This window comes from Macrotis lagotis, chromosome 5, assembly GCF_037893015.1.
Source record: "Macrotis lagotis isolate mMagLag1 chromosome 5, bilby.v1.9.chrom.fasta, whole genome shotgun sequence".
NCBI lineage: Eukaryota > Metazoa > Chordata > Mammalia > Peramelemorphia > Peramelidae > Macrotis > Macrotis lagotis.
The window spans coordinates 18,670,715-18,686,202 of NC_133662.1; the positions used below are offsets into that span (position 1 = coordinate 18,670,715).

The 15,488-nt window shown below is 39.4% G+C and overlaps 1 protein-coding gene across 1 annotated transcript; it reads left to right on the forward strand.

Moving 5' to 3' along the window:
* The first annotated feature begins 122 nt into the window (after positions 1-122).
* On the forward strand, positions 123-8,296 carry CIMIP3 (ciliary microtubule inner protein 3). Its single transcript, XM_074190161.1, has 2 exons — positions 123-253; positions 7,714-8,296. The coding sequence occupies exons 1-2, from the start codon at positions 242-244 to the stop codon at positions 8,044-8,046; spliced, it is 345 nt and encodes a 114-aa protein (XP_074046262.1). The 5' UTR covers positions 123-241; the 3' UTR covers positions 8,047-8,296.
* The last annotated feature ends 7,192 nt before the right edge of the window (positions 8,297-15,488 follow it).

Consider the following 15,488-nt stretch of genomic DNA (forward strand, 5'->3'; position numbering starts at 1 on the left):
TGTGTGTGTGTGTGTGTGTGTGTGTGTGTGTGTGTGTATGTGACTTTGGTGGGCATGTCCCTCACACCCTCCTGACCCCTAGTGTCAAGAGTCACAATGGTCTCTTGACCCCACCCAAAGTCTATCCCAACACTACCCAGAACTTTATGAGACCCCTTTTTGGTAGGGTGGCAAAGTTCTCTTTCCTTCTACAAGGGCCTTCCATCTCCCAAGTTCAAGACACATCTGAAAGTCGTGAAAGATGCCTTACATGGTATGATAACTCAGCACCCCAGGGTGGGTGAATTCAGTTCTGTGAGATCACAGGAACAGCTTGGGGGGGATGTAGAGGCCCTCAAAGCAGGGTGATGTCACCCACTATTTCCATGTGCAGCAGATTGGCTAGGGGTGAGTAGGTCTACTGGCCTCTTGCAAAAGAATTTTGGAATGGGAAGAGAGGAGTTAGTAGAAGCCAGAAGATCTGGGTTTAAATCTAGGTTTTCCCTCCTGCTACCTGTCCGACTTTGGATAAGTCACTTTATTTCTCTGAGCCTCAGCTTCTTCCTCTAAAAATGAGAGGATTGGACCAGATGCCCTTTAAGGCCCTTTATAGCATTATGGCTATATGGCTTCCCTTTTTCTTTTAAGACATAAGGCAGTAGCTGCTCCAATCATCTTTCTCTAGCAGGTCAAATTGCTATATTACTGGACTCAGACCAAATAAAGAAAAGGCTACTCCATAATCAATGGAGAGAAAAAAAGTTCTTCCTTTTCCTTTTTTACATATTTCTCTCCCATATTTCTCTCCTCTAACCCCACATTATCCTTATGGGTTCTCCTCCATATCATCCCCAGCTCTCAGGGAAGTGTCTAATAAACACATCCAAACTGAGATTTTCCCTTCCCAGAGAAACTGACATTTTAACTAGGGAATCTCTTATAAGGCAAAGGATTGAATCCATAATGAAGAAATTTTAATCACTCCAGTAAAATGAAGGAGAAAGTATGAGTGGAGAGGATCTGATATCCTTAAAATCAGATCTTTGGGTATTCTCCATCCTTACTTCACATACTCATAAGGCAGGTGTGTGACATGTTAGAATTCCCTACCCACTAGAATTCCCTATTCAATGAGCAAGAACACAGGAGCCAGAATGAGACTGAGTAGCAAGTTTACTCAGTAATAAATAACAAACAAATAAATAGAAAATAAATAAAAAACAAGTTTAGGAGCCCCCCCTCATATGGACTTGCCAGGAATGTGCTGATAAATATTTAATGATCAGGTTTTGGGGAAGTGTATGCATAATTTTTCAGTTTAATCTGAATTAAACTTTCTTAAATCTAGATAGTAAAAAAAAAAATTCAACCCAAAATACATAACACAATCAAATCCTGATTTCAGAATCAATACTGACTTCTGAAGTGTAAAATCTGGTTAAGAGTTGATTTCAGCACATCCTTGGGTCTTGCCCCAGGGAGGAAAGGTTGGGTCTGGAGAGTAGGGGAAAACTAGGCATGCCTGAACAATGAAACATCATCATGTTCCAGGGTTAGGAACATTGATTCCCACCATTGATGTTTACAAACCATGTGATTCTGGGCACAGACATCACTTAGCCTCAGTTGCCTCATCAATATAAAGCGCGGCTTTGGGCTAGGTAGTTTGAGGTGCTTTAAGCCTCTGTCTATGATCTTGTGAATTTTGGGAGGGCAGTTTGAGCCTTGAACAGGAGTTGAATATTGAGAGGAGAGAAACCAGGAGGAAGCTGGCTTGATTCCTTTTCATGGAATTAAAGACTTTTGTCTTCTTTTTAATCCCTCCCATCCCATCTCTCTCCTCAAAGAAGGGTAAGACAGAAAAGACCTTAGTAGTTTTTGGAGAGGAGATGGTTAAATGAAACCAGCTGTTAACCTGGAAAGAATGTGAAAAGGCCCCACCCTCCTTTACCAGTGCCTTCCCTCCAAATTAGTCACCTAGGGCATGGCTTGTTGGCCTTTGGAAGGGGCAGGGCCAAGAGCAGGACTTCCTGGGTTCTTCCTCTACATCTCCACCCCCCCCCCCCCCAGACTTTTATTTCTTATCCTTATCCCTTCCCCCCTTCTCTCTCTCTCTCTCTCTCTCTCTCTCTCTCTCTCTCTCTCTCTCTCTCTCTCTCTCTCTCTCTCCCCCCCATTCCTTTTTCCCCCTCTGTCTTTTCCATTGTTGTATAGATTTCAGAAAGATCTCAAACCACTAGACTATCCTAGCTTGGCTTTTGCCCTCCTGGTCTTTGCCTTGGATAGTGTGATCTTGACCAAAAAATTCCCTTACCTAGGTGTTACTTTCCTCATTTGTAAAATGATAGATTAGGTCACATAATTTGTCTCTTAACGTTCTTCTGCCTCAGCTGTTCTAGGATTCTAAGATTCTACTGACCTTTTCTACTCCTTTGCCTGGCTAAGAAATGTTATAATAGCCTGAAGAATGAGAGATGGATGGTTCTGAGAACCCAAGGTCCTATGTTTGAGTTTCTCAGCTTAGTCTTTATAGTTTCCTCTCTTAGCTCTAGAAAACTTTAACCAGAGTTTGTCAGAGTCTGGTACCCTGCTTCTTCCTATCCAACCAGGCTGAATAGTGATGCCCCAGAATCATAAAATATGAAAAACACTGTAGAGGTCATCCAATCTGACCCATTTTACCAGAAGAGAATCCTGAGGCCCCAGAGGGATGAAGTGTGTAGTTAGTAAATGGCAGATTTAGTATGTGGCTACCAGATAGATTGGGAAACTAGCATATGGACTTGAAAACTTTCACAGACTCTTAAGCCAAGAAGAAAAAATTTTCACATTATTGGGGCCTTAGACTCCTGAACACTTAAAATGTTTATGTTACTTGAGGACATCTCAGAAAAGTATTGTAACCTGTGGCAATGCAACCACTGCTCCTGATAGGTCAATGAAGAGCAGAAGAATAGGTCCTATGTAAGGACCAGCTTGGATATGAGGAAAAATTTATAACACTTCTGAGCTGAAAGGGACCACTCTTTTAAAGTACTTTTAAACTATAAATCATGCTATAAATATAAGGTATTATTAATATCATAGATAATTAAAATTAATATTATAAGAGGAATCTCCTTCCCTGTGAACTCTACAACTTCTGGGTATTGAGTCCCATAGTTTGGAGGAATCACAGAGGAGAGGAAAAACCAAGGTTCACCCCAAAATATTGAAGTAAATCAGTTAGAGTCTATTTTTTTTTTTTGCATTTATCCCTGTGTGGCATAAAAGGGACCTGGAAAGGGATCCTTTGATAAACTTCTAACTACCAAAGATGATTATTTTTGTTGCTCAGTTATGCTGACTCTTCATGACTCCATTTGTTTTTTTTTTGTTTTTTTTTTTTAGGTTTTTGCAAGGCAAATGGGGTTAAGTGGCTTGCCCAAGGCCACACAGCTAGGTAATTATTAAGTGTCTGAGACTGGATTTGAACCCAGGTACTCCTGACTCCAGGGCCAGTGCTTTATCCACTACACCACCTAGCTGCCCCCCATTTAGGTTTTCTTAGCAAAGATATCAGAGTGGTTTGCCTTTTCCTTCTCCTGTTCATTTTATAGATGAGAAAGCCAAGGCACACATATTTAAGTGACTTGCCCAGGGTCACACAGCTAAGAAATGTCTGAGCTTGGATTTGAACTCAGGAAAGATGACTCTTCCTGACTCCAGGATCAGTACTGTAGTCATGGATAATATAATACTGATATTATCTTAGATATCTTATTATTTTTAGCATTGACAACACTCTCCCCCTGCCACCTATTCAACTGCAACATGTTTTAGTAGTTTCTCTTTTTTGTTTGTTAAAAGAACATTCTAGGCATTGAAGAAAGCACTTCATAATTTGTTTTAAGGGGACCTGAAATGGGTCCACTGAAGCAGACTATGCAAAATCAGGAGCCTTCTGATCAAAGTGGGGCTCTGAAGAGTTCCTTTTCTTTCTGGAGAGGAGTAGGATCAGAGCATTTGGATCTCTGAGGACATTTTCAAGTTCATTATTTTAATTCATTTATTTGTCAGATGAATAAACTGAACCTTAGAGAAGGGAAGTGATTAGCCAAAACTTGCATGTAGTAGAATTCTGATTTAGATCCAGATCTTGGGATTTCAAATCCACTTCCCCTAAGCTGTCTCTCATAAAATTTCTCATCCTTAAGCAGTCAATTGGCATTTATTAAGGACAAGAAGTCTTTTTTGGTCCCCATTAATGTTGGCACTTTCCCTGAGATTACCTCCACTTTACCTTTTTATAAGTTATATGTTCAGGGTTATTTGTTGTCTCCTCCATTAGAATGAACTTCTGTTTTTTTTGTTCTTCTTTATATCCCAGCACTCATCATGGTGCCTGGTAAATAGCAAGTGTTTAATAAATACTTTTAATTTGACTTTTGTAAATAGGCACTGATCGAAAAGAGAAAACAGTGCCTGTGCTCAAAGGGTTTTTATTCTAATGGAACAGACATAAAATCATAGATTTAGAGTTGACAGGCCCTTTAGAAGCCATCAAATCCAATCCTCTTATTTTGCAGATGAGGAAACTGAGGCACAGAGAGATTAAATGACATATCCAAGATCACATAGTCAATAAATGTCTGAGATGTAGAATTTGAACCTAAATCTTCCTGACAATACATACAAAACATATATAGAGAAGATGAAAGCCCCTGCCCTCTGCCTGTATAGATCTGTTTCCTTCCTCCTGGCAGCAGACCCAAGGAACCACCTTTTCCAGGCTTTGCTGCTCCTCCTTGCAGCCAGTGGGGAGCTTGGGGCTGGGAGTGAGGAAAGGAAAGGAGCAGAAACCAGCAAGAGAAGGGGAAGCCTTATGTGTTTTTAGGCTCTTTAATGTATACCTGACTTGTGAAGATGATGAACATAATGGATCATTATTTGAGAGTCATCTCCTATGACCTCACATACATGAGGGTCAGAGTCCAAATCACTGCCTCAGTTATTAAATAGCATCCTCCTCAGATAGGTGCAATAAGAGAAGCTTTCCTCCCCACCCTTCACATTTTCTTCTAGACTCACAGTTGCCATAAATGCCAGAAAATTCCACTGAAGCACTTTAAAACCCCCTTAATTTTATTTATTTATTTTTACATTTATATTTACTTTAATTTACATTTTAAGTTTTAAACTGTTACCCTCTCTCCTTTTTTCCTCCCTCCCCACCTCACACAAACAGGTTTATTTCTATAGATATTATATTATAGATATAATATTATAGCTTTAATGATATAGATATTATATATGTAAGGTCATATTATTCTTATTTATATTTATCAGTATTTTTCTGGGGTTGGATAGCATTTTCCTTCACAGTGCCAGGAGATCAGGAGACTGGGGAGCCCAATAGAGAGGAAATATGGCCTGATGTCCCAGGATGTTTTATACCTTTACTCCTAGGTAGCAAAGTCAGTGAGTACTTTCATTCTTTGCCCCCTCCCCCATTAAGCTCTCTCTTTCTATATAAATAAATAAATAAATAAATAAATAAATATATATATATATATATATATATGTGTATATCATATATGCACACATGATGTAGGGAACTTTAGTGAGGAAATTCCTTATACAAAATCATAATCTTCTTATGGAGTCTATCTTCTTAGATAGTTGTCTGGGTTAGTGATGGAATATGTCTTGAGGGGGATGTGTCACCTACCCAGTAAGTGTCAGAAATGGGACTTGAACCCAGGTCTTCCTGGTGTCCAGTTCTCTAGCTACTACTGTGCTATATTATATGTTCATGTCTATATGGTGTTTTGAAGTTTATAAAGTATGTTCTTCTGGGGATAAAGGAGCAGGTGAGCAAAGACCTACTTGGAAAGATGATGGAGTTGACAGAATTGAGTTTTGAAAAAAGAAAATATTAAGAAGAGGAGGGAAATGGTTCTATTGATAGAGTTTTAGGTTTCAGCAGATTCAGGATAGAATTTTCTTGGTCTGGGGAAGCTTCTTGAGGCTCAAAAGCTGTACACTCTATAAGTCCACCCCTATACTACTTATTCATAAAGGAGGGATTTTCCTCCTTCCCCCTTCCTTCCAAACAAAGAAAGGAAAAAAGGGTCTCATGACATCTTTAGTGAAAATGACCATCTGGTCAAATTAAGAGTTATAATTTTCAGGAAAGGAGGAAAAAAAAGAAATAACATAGTATAATCTCTGGGCAGTGGGAAGAGTTTTAGAGTTAGGGGACCCAAGTTCAAATCTCAACTCTGCTATCTACTATCAGAGTAAGCCATATAACTTGTTAGGCCTTTAGATTCCTCATTTGTAAAATGAAGGGATTGATTTAGATAATCTTGAATACCATGAACCTAAACCAAACCAAAAAAGTCAAAAGACTGCTTTGGGAGATAATGCTTCTCATCACTGAAAGTGTTCAAACAGAGACCTTGGAGGACAATCTAGGAGGAACTGGGAAACTGGACTGATTTTTAGAACTCAATATAATTTTATGATTAATTGACTTTATGCTTTCCCTAATCAGACTCAGCTTAAAATTCCAATTCTGTCATTTACTAGCTATGCCAATAACTGGCACTAAACTTTACATCATTCCCTAGACCAGTACAGCAGTAATAAAGACATGAATGTAATACCTTTTCCTCCCAATCTAAGTGTCAATGATCTCTATTTCCTTTAGAAAAATCATTTCCCCTCTCTGGAAAAAGAGAAGAAGAAGAGGTGAAAAGATTATGGTCAGATAAGGGAATTTCAAAATTCTTTTTTTTTATTTTTGCAAGGCAATGGAGTTAAGTGACTTGCCCAAGGTCACACAGTTAGGTAATTATTAAGTGTCTAAGGTCAAATTTGAACTTAGGTCCTCCTGACTCTTGGGCCAGTGCTCTATCCATTGTGCCACCTAGCTGCCCGCAGATAAGGGAATTTCAAAATTCTTGGTCTCAGATGTCCCACATTTGTGATTGATAACAAGATCCAGGGTATGACCATCTTTGTGTGTGATTGAGGTGAGATGGAGTAGGCAGTGAAGAGATTGAGAAATTGAGTGGTTAGGATATTTGAGGGAGAATCAGTGTTGAAATCCCTTAATATGAGAGTAGGAATTGGGAAAGAGAGAAAAATTGTGAAGCATCTGTAGGACTCATTGAGGAAGGAAGTCGAGCAACCCAGGGATCTGGAGAAAATAGCTACCAAGATTTTGATAGTGTGGTAAAGATGAAAAACAAGGACCTCAAAGGAAAAGTTAGGATTGCTGGAGATAAGGGAGAAAACCTGGAAGTGGCAATGGAAAGCAAAGAGTATTTCAGAATCATTGCTCTTTTCACTACAGACCATTAATAATTGCTTGTTGATTGACTGATTAATAGATGACCTCTAAGGTCTCTTATAACTCTGTATGAGTCTGACCATCCAGTATCCTTTTTCCCACATCAGTGTCCCTTCACCTGATGTAGTTAATATAACAACCTCTCATAATTCTATGACACCTTAAGGATTATTCAGAATAACTTTGTTAGATAATGCAAGTGTTGTTTTACTGATGAGGAATCTGAGGCTAAATGAGTCACTCCAAGTCACAATACAAGCAATAACTGGCACTAGGCTTTACATCATTCCCTAGAACAGTGCAACAGTAATAAAGACATGAATGCAATACCTTTTCCTCCCAATCTCAGTGTCAATGCTCTCTGTTCCCTTCCTGCTTCTCTCTTGTGTTCTCAGTTACCACGGAGAATCCCGGTGCTTCTGAAGTCCAAACCGGGCAACAAGCCTCAATTACCAGACTTCTTGGGGGTCTCAAACAAGCAAGATTTCTCCCATCCCAAGACCTTGGAGTCCACCATTCCGGTAGCAGTAGATCTCTGTAAGAAACAGTTGCAGGTCATCAACTATCGTTTTTACACCCGTCAGTATACCAACTCGTACTCCCCCTTCTACACCTTACAGAAACCCACCTGCGGCTACCTATACTGCCAGGACACTGACCACACCCGCAAGAAATTGGATGTACCTTATGCCAACACCAGCAAGTGGCGGACTGATGCCATTCTGTAGTCACGAGACCCTGACCATCTGAGCCCCCCCCCCCCCTTAGCCCTTCCCCAACTCTTCATCTTGGGAAAGCTAGGTCCTTGAAGAGGAGGGTGTGTTTGCTAGGGGAGGGAGGGGCTACCCTGGTGAGCTGGACTCATCAGGGTGGACACTTATGATCAACTGGGGTGAACTCCTCTTAAGCAGCAATTAAACATTACCCTTCCTTAGCCTAAACAATTGAGGCTACAGGGGGACTCACATTTTAGCGATTTACACTGAATCATGTGTGATAAGCTGCTGGTGGGATTGAACTCTTAAGTGCTCCCCCTTCCCTCTCCTGAACCCCCTCTTTCTCTTAATTCTCATCTGGAACAAGGTTTTGGTGCACCCGACACCCTTAGCATAGACTGCTTTGATTTTGCCCTCATAAATTAAGACAGTCATTCTTCTAGATTCCTGAGTAGTTAGAAAGGACCAGCTTCATTTGCATGTAGTTGGAAAAGTAAATAAATAAAAATTTTAAAAAAGAAAGAAAAAAATAAAGGACTTTAGAGATAATCTACTTAATCCCATCCAGTGGGGTTAAGGGGAAAGAATTTGAATCTGAACTCAAAAGACCTGGGTTCAAATTCCACCTATGATGTTTAGAATATGGGTGAATTATAAGCAAGTTACTTAACCTCCTTTGTCTATAGATTTTTCCTGGCCTCGGTTTTCAAGTCTAGATAAGGTTTTTAAAGATCATTCTAAAAAGGAGGGTGAATGTGCACAGAGGGCATTCTCATGACTTGCTAACTCAAACTCAATTCCACTCTTAAAGCTGGTCCTCAAACATTCCCCAACATGAAAATCATTAAAGACAAGAAAGTTCTGAGGAAAAAAAAAACTGGATCTCAGAAGATTTACAAGACAATCATAACTATTCTACCTGCTTTTTGTGTGACCTGGGTACATTAATTCCCTTCTCTGAGCCTCAATTTTCCCTTTTCCTTATCTATGGTCTCCTACCCTTGGTTCTGATGATTCTGAATGATGAACTTTTCATTTAACTTACACAATCTAGGGTTTACCATGGCTCTTCTCAGATAAATATTTCTAAGACATACTGTTGCACTCACACCAACTCAACTCACCCCTCCCCCAATTTCCAACTCTTGCTCCCCTAATATTTTGTCTTCCCCATTTATACTGTAAATTCCTTGAGGGCAGGTTACTTAGCCTTCTTACATCATTCAATCTACTTATCTTGCTTGTATTTGTGTCCTCAGGTAACCTGGCAACAGAACAAACATCTAATAATTTTTTTTCATTGAAAATGAAATCTACATAGTTCTTGGAGTTCTAACACCCCCTCCCTTCTCATTTTATAGATGAGGAAACTGAGACCCAAAGAAATTAAATAACTTGATCAAGGTCACACAAACAGCAAGTGGCAGATCCAGAATTCTAACTCCAAAAGCTGCAGGGCAGTGGTTGTATGGGTTGGATTAGACTAGGACTTCTCAAAACATTTTAGTCTTGGGTCCCCTTTATAACCTCTTAGATCTTCCTCCCCAAGACTTTTATTTATGGGTTATAGATTAGACTATAGGTAACAAGCATTATTAATTTTTCTATTAACATCTATTCGTTCACTTTATTTTTTTTAATTCGGAAGTGTCATTTATTGTGTTAAACATTAGGAATACAAAAACAAGCAAAAAGAAAGACAGAAATTGCCCTCAGATAGCTTATATTCTAATGAGGAATGATAAAGTAAAAAGTAACTGAAAGGAGGGTGAGAGGAGATGCGATCAGTCATTAGCATAGTAGAATATTTGTGGAAACAGTTTAAACCTCGTGGACCTCCTGAAAGGATCTCAGGACAACATCAAATTCTGGACTAGATGATTTTTGTAGCATAGTCGATAGTTGATTTCAACTCTTAATTCTATAAATTTATGATTCTGTCTCCTGGTTTATGAATCTGTAGTCCTGAGCCAAACTAAAAGGGAAGGAATATATAACTTCTATTGGAGGGTGGCAGTGATTCTTTCTTCCATCAAATCAATGGTCTTCTGATCTATATTATTTTGGGGGGGTGGGCGAAAGGACTACTTTTCTATTCCTGTGTCCTCTGTCTCTCAGAGAACAGGATAGAAAAGCTTTAGAAAGTATATATTTAAAAAGAATGTATGGGGAAGAGGAAGCAATTACCTTTGGCAGTGACTTGAGTCCCTAAAAATTGGCTGGTGTCTAAGCTTCAGGGGAAGGGTTGCCCAACAAGTTTCATGGAAGTCAACCATTACTTCCTGGACTCCACCCCTCACTGTAGATTGGATGAACTATTAAGTGAGATTGAACTACTAGAGTCTAGGGACAAGCCTGGATTTGGGGGGAAGAAAATGGTGGTTTGGAAAGAACATTGCAGTTGGAGTCAATAGAATTGTGTTCATGAATGACACTCTTCCACTTGTATTCTGTGTGTCTTTGGACAAGTCATTTCTCTTCTCTGGACTATCTGTGAAATGAGAATCATGTTATACTAAATTCTTCCAGCTTTCAATATTCTATTGTAATTTGGGATTCCAGAGAAGGGGGAGATCTATACATGAATAACTAGTCAAAGGGTTTGAACAGCCCTCTTAGGTCTTTCCTGGGATGTAGAGTTGGCAACTCCAATAATATCTTCACCCAAAGGAGAGACTGAAGTCCATAGTTCAGATTTCAGACCTGGAAGAGACCTTAGATACAACCTCCTCATTAAAACCAAAAAACCAGACTAAACTAAGACCCAGATTATACAAATTTTTCCAAGGTTACACAGGTTGAACATATCAGAGGTAGGATTTGAATCCAGGTCCTTGGGCTCCCAAATTCAGTACTTTCCTTATCACCTTGTGATTTAGTCCTAAGTGGGTTACTGGTGAGCATCTGGAATCTAATAATTCTGGGTAATTCTGAAGCAATTGTCCCTATAGATTTTCTTCCCCCACTTGGTCACCAATGATTTGATGGAGGAGGGTGGGAATAGAATGAGAGTAGAAGGGAGTGAAAGATGGTGAAAGAGAAAAATCTACTTCTCAGAAACTAATATTCAAGACTTTGTTTAAAGGCTATTTCCCTCTTGTGACTACTTTGAGGAGATGGGCCTCTCTTTGGCATTTCAAACCCCTCCTGAGCCTAAGTGGGACAAACCCAAAGGCCAGATGGACAGCGCCTTTTGGGAAGATCTCTCTGCATTATGCAGTTTTTAAATAGGAAGATAGCAGTGGTCTAAGCCTTTGGAAAACTGCCCAGGGGTCTGGCCACCATGTGGCTGTGTTGTGCCAGGCATCTGGCCAGTTATCCAACCCTGTCTTTGACTAGGACATGATCCCATGCCAGCCTAGCCACCTGCCCCACCCTTTCTCTCTCACTGGCAGCTATTCAACCTTGTGGATTTTCTTTCTCTGCTATGGAATCTGTACCAGAAAGGATTTCTAAGTAGAGAGAAAACAGCTGGAGGAAACCACAAGGGTTTCAATGTTGAACCATGAGATTCCAGTCCCTTGGGGAAAAAAAAACAACCTTAGAAAATCAGTGTATTTTTCTTTCCTTTTTACTTGCTTCCCAAGCCTCAGAGAAGATAAGACTAGAAAGCTGAATCCTGTGCTTTTAAGCCTAAGCTTTCCATAGGCTCCCTCACAGTGGAATAAGTGGGCAGTTTTTAAAGGCTGACTGTAGTCATATTACTGGTTTTGAGGGTCTCTGATTCCAGACACACTGAGGGGAAAGGGACTTCACAGGCTAGCTAGTTCAATCCTTCCTTGACCAGGAATCCCCTCCACAATATCCCCAACAAGTGGTCACCCAACCTTTGCTCCACTGGCCATCAAGACAGCCCCTTGCACTTCAGAAACCATGACTCATCTCTTAAGTCCCTCGATTTTTTTTTTTTTAAGATTTTTCAAGGCAATGGGATTAAGTGGTTTGCCCAAGGTCACACAGCTGGGCAATTAAGTATTTGAGGCTAGATTTGAACTCAGGTCCTACTGATTCTAGGGCTTGTGCTCTATCTACTGCACCACCTAGCTGAGGTCAGATTTGAACTCAGGTAGTCCCTGACTCCAGGACTGGTGCTCTATCTACTGTGGTGCCACCTAGCCGCCCTGATCCTATATTTCTTAAGAGAAAGTATATATTTTCTATCAAAAGATGAGAATACTGTGATCTCTGTAAAACAGCTCAATTATACATTCATATAGTTATATAGATTATTCATAGCTTATATCTGAAATTTGTCTAGGTCACCTCCTTACTTGGAGATTGGATTGTCTTTTCAAATGGTGAGCACTTCTCCCAGGTTCTAGAATAGTCTGTGAAGAATTATACTTTTAGCTCACTGGTCCCAATCAGTGTATTTCCCCTTAATAGTAAGATGGTAGATAAAATTACCTCCAAGCAAACACATTTTCTATGACAGCATAATAAGAATAGTTGCTATAAAACATCCCCCCCCAAAACTGTGGTTCACTGCCCCACAAATATGATGCCCATGTTAAAGGAGAAAGATTGACCCCAAGCTTAGAGTGCAATGATAGAGGCATAAGTGACCAAAGGCAATTCACACATCTAGTGCAGCATGGTCTCCTGTCTTTACTCATCTTATGGGGTCATCATGCAGCTTGCCTCTGGATGTGGCATCTCTGTTCAGTGTGTTGTTCAGCAGAGATCCAAGAGTTTACTTCTTTCTACTTTGCTACAGATAGGTAATTATGAAGTGTCTGAGGCTGGATTTGAACTCAGGTCTTCCTTCCTTCAGGGCCTGTGTTCTATCCACTACACCACCTAACTGCTCCACTAGTCATCTCTTGAATACATAGTCTGCTTTATTCTTTGCTGTCAGGGTTCACATTCCTTGATTCTTCTATGAAGATTTGTTGGGAGAGTGTGTATCTGTTCCCTCAACTGTCCCTACAACTTTCTCAAATTGGCTTATCAGCATTTGTAGGACTTGCCTCCTATGGAATGAATAGTTTCTTTACTGGATGCAACAGTCAATCCGGGATAATGTTGAACAGAAATACCCTTCTCTTCTCTTGCTGATCTTGCTGATCTCTTGGAAGCCCAGGACTCACACTTTGTTTAACTATTGCTCTTGGAGCTTGTTGCTCCATGGTTGACTCTTCTGCTACAAAGTCTCCTGAAACTATACCAGGCTGCCTCTCAAGTAAAATATGAAAACTACTTCTACCATGATGCACTGCTACCAAAGTTAAAAGATCCCAAATTTGTGAGACTTTTGGAACATATGGTTAAAAACAAAAGGATCACATGCCCATAAATAAGGGCCTTACCAATAGTTCTGATATTGAATGCTGGCCTAGAATTTTTAAATACATATATTTTTCCAACCACATGCAAAGACAGCCCCCAACAATCAATTCTTCATAAGGCCTTGGGTTCTAGCTAGTTAATCAGAATAAGGGTATGTACAACACAATATTATTTTTAAAAAATAGTTTTCCAGACACATGCAAAGATCATTTTCAATGTTTTAAGTTTTACATTTTTCTCCTTCCCTCCCTACCTTCCCATTGCACATCCATGCCAAACATACCTCCATACTAATCAGACTGTGAAAGAAGAATCAAACAAAAAGGGAAAATAAAACCATGAGAAGGAAAAAATCATAAAACAAATTTTAAAAATTGAAATTAGTAAGCTTTGACTTACATTCAAACCCCATAGTTCTCTCTCTCTCTGTCTGGATTTGGATGATATTTTCCATCATAAGTCCTTTAGAAATGCCTTTGATTATTGTACTGCTAAGAAGAGCAAGTCCATCATAGTTGATCATACAGTGCTGCTGTTAATGTGTACAAAATTTTTCTGATTCTGCTCACTTCATTTAGCATCATTTCAATCAAGTCACTTCAGGCCCTTCTGAAGTTTGGCTACTCATGATTTTCTACAGAACAATAGTATTCTATCATATAACACAACTTGTTCAGCCATTCCCCAAACAGTGGGCATTCCCCCAATCCCTAATGCCCCAAATTTAAGCTCGTTCCCTTACACAGGATATCTCTAGAGGACTTCTTCCTTGGCATCTGCATCTGTATTGAGAAAAAAAATGAAGCTAGAAAAGAATGTTCCAACTATTTGAGAAACTTAATGGTTTCCAGACAGTAGGAAGATTTAGTTTACAAGAAGGATAGTATTCTTTATTGAAAAATTTATTTTCCCAACTACATGTGGTTTTCAACAGTCATTTTTATGCTAAGGCTTTGAGTTTTACATTTTTTCCCCTCCCTCCATCCCTTCTCTCCCTCTCCCCATGACAGAGAGCAATATAATATAGGTTATATTTGTATAACTATATTAAACATATTTCCATATTAATCATTACAATTTTCTTAAAATGCACTTTTTGAGATAGCAAATTACTGGAAGATTGGGAAGGAAATGAATATTAAGTTCCTACTATGTGCTAGGCATTGTCCTAAGAACTATACAAATATGATCTCATTGGATCCTCATAACTGCAGATGCTAATATCTTCATTTTACAACTGAGGAAACTGAGGCAGACAGAAATTAAATGACTTGCCCAGTGTCACCATAGCTAATGTTTGAGGACAGATTTGAATTCAAGTTTTCCTAACTTCAGACCCAGGGATCTATTATTCACTTAGTTATCTAGTTCTTGGAATCTGGGATTAGAGCTGAATAAATTGTGGTCTTGTGAATAAACAGCAGGTTTGTACTGTAAGAAGCAATTTAGGAATTCAGATGAACGTGAGAAGATTTTTATGACCTGATATAGAGTGAAGTAAATAGAACTATATAAACAATGACTACACTAATACAAATGAAAATAACACACAAGGCACCTAACACTGAATAATTATAATGACCCTATCTTGGACATAGATGACAGATAATGAAACTTGCAGAAAGACCCAAGTATCATAGATCTAGAGGTGAAGACACCTTAGAGACTATCCAGTCCAACTTCTCATTTTACAGGTAGAGATACTGAAGCCCAGAAAGTTTAAGTGATTTGCACTTAAGGGCAAGAGGGAGGATTTGAACCTTAGGTCCTATGACTCCATTGCCAGCGCTATTTCCATTACCTTCCTCTGTAGTTGAAAGACTATAACAACAGAACATTATATATGCTTATTTTTTTTGCAAGGCAATGTGATTGAGTATTTGTCCAAGTTCCACAACTAGGTAATTATTAAGCATCTGAGGTCGGATTTATACTCAGGTACTACTGACTCCAGGGTTGGTGCTCTATCCACTGAGCCACCTAGCTGCCCCTTCCATTCTACTTTTGGACAGATCTAATTGTTAAGAAATTTTCCCCTGACATTCTCTTCCTCCATCTCTCCCTCCCTTGTTTCCTTGTTTCCTTCCTTCCTTCCTTCCTTCCTTCCTTCCTTCCTTCCTTCCTTCCTTCCTTCCTTCCTTCCCATATGAAAATACTTAAATGGA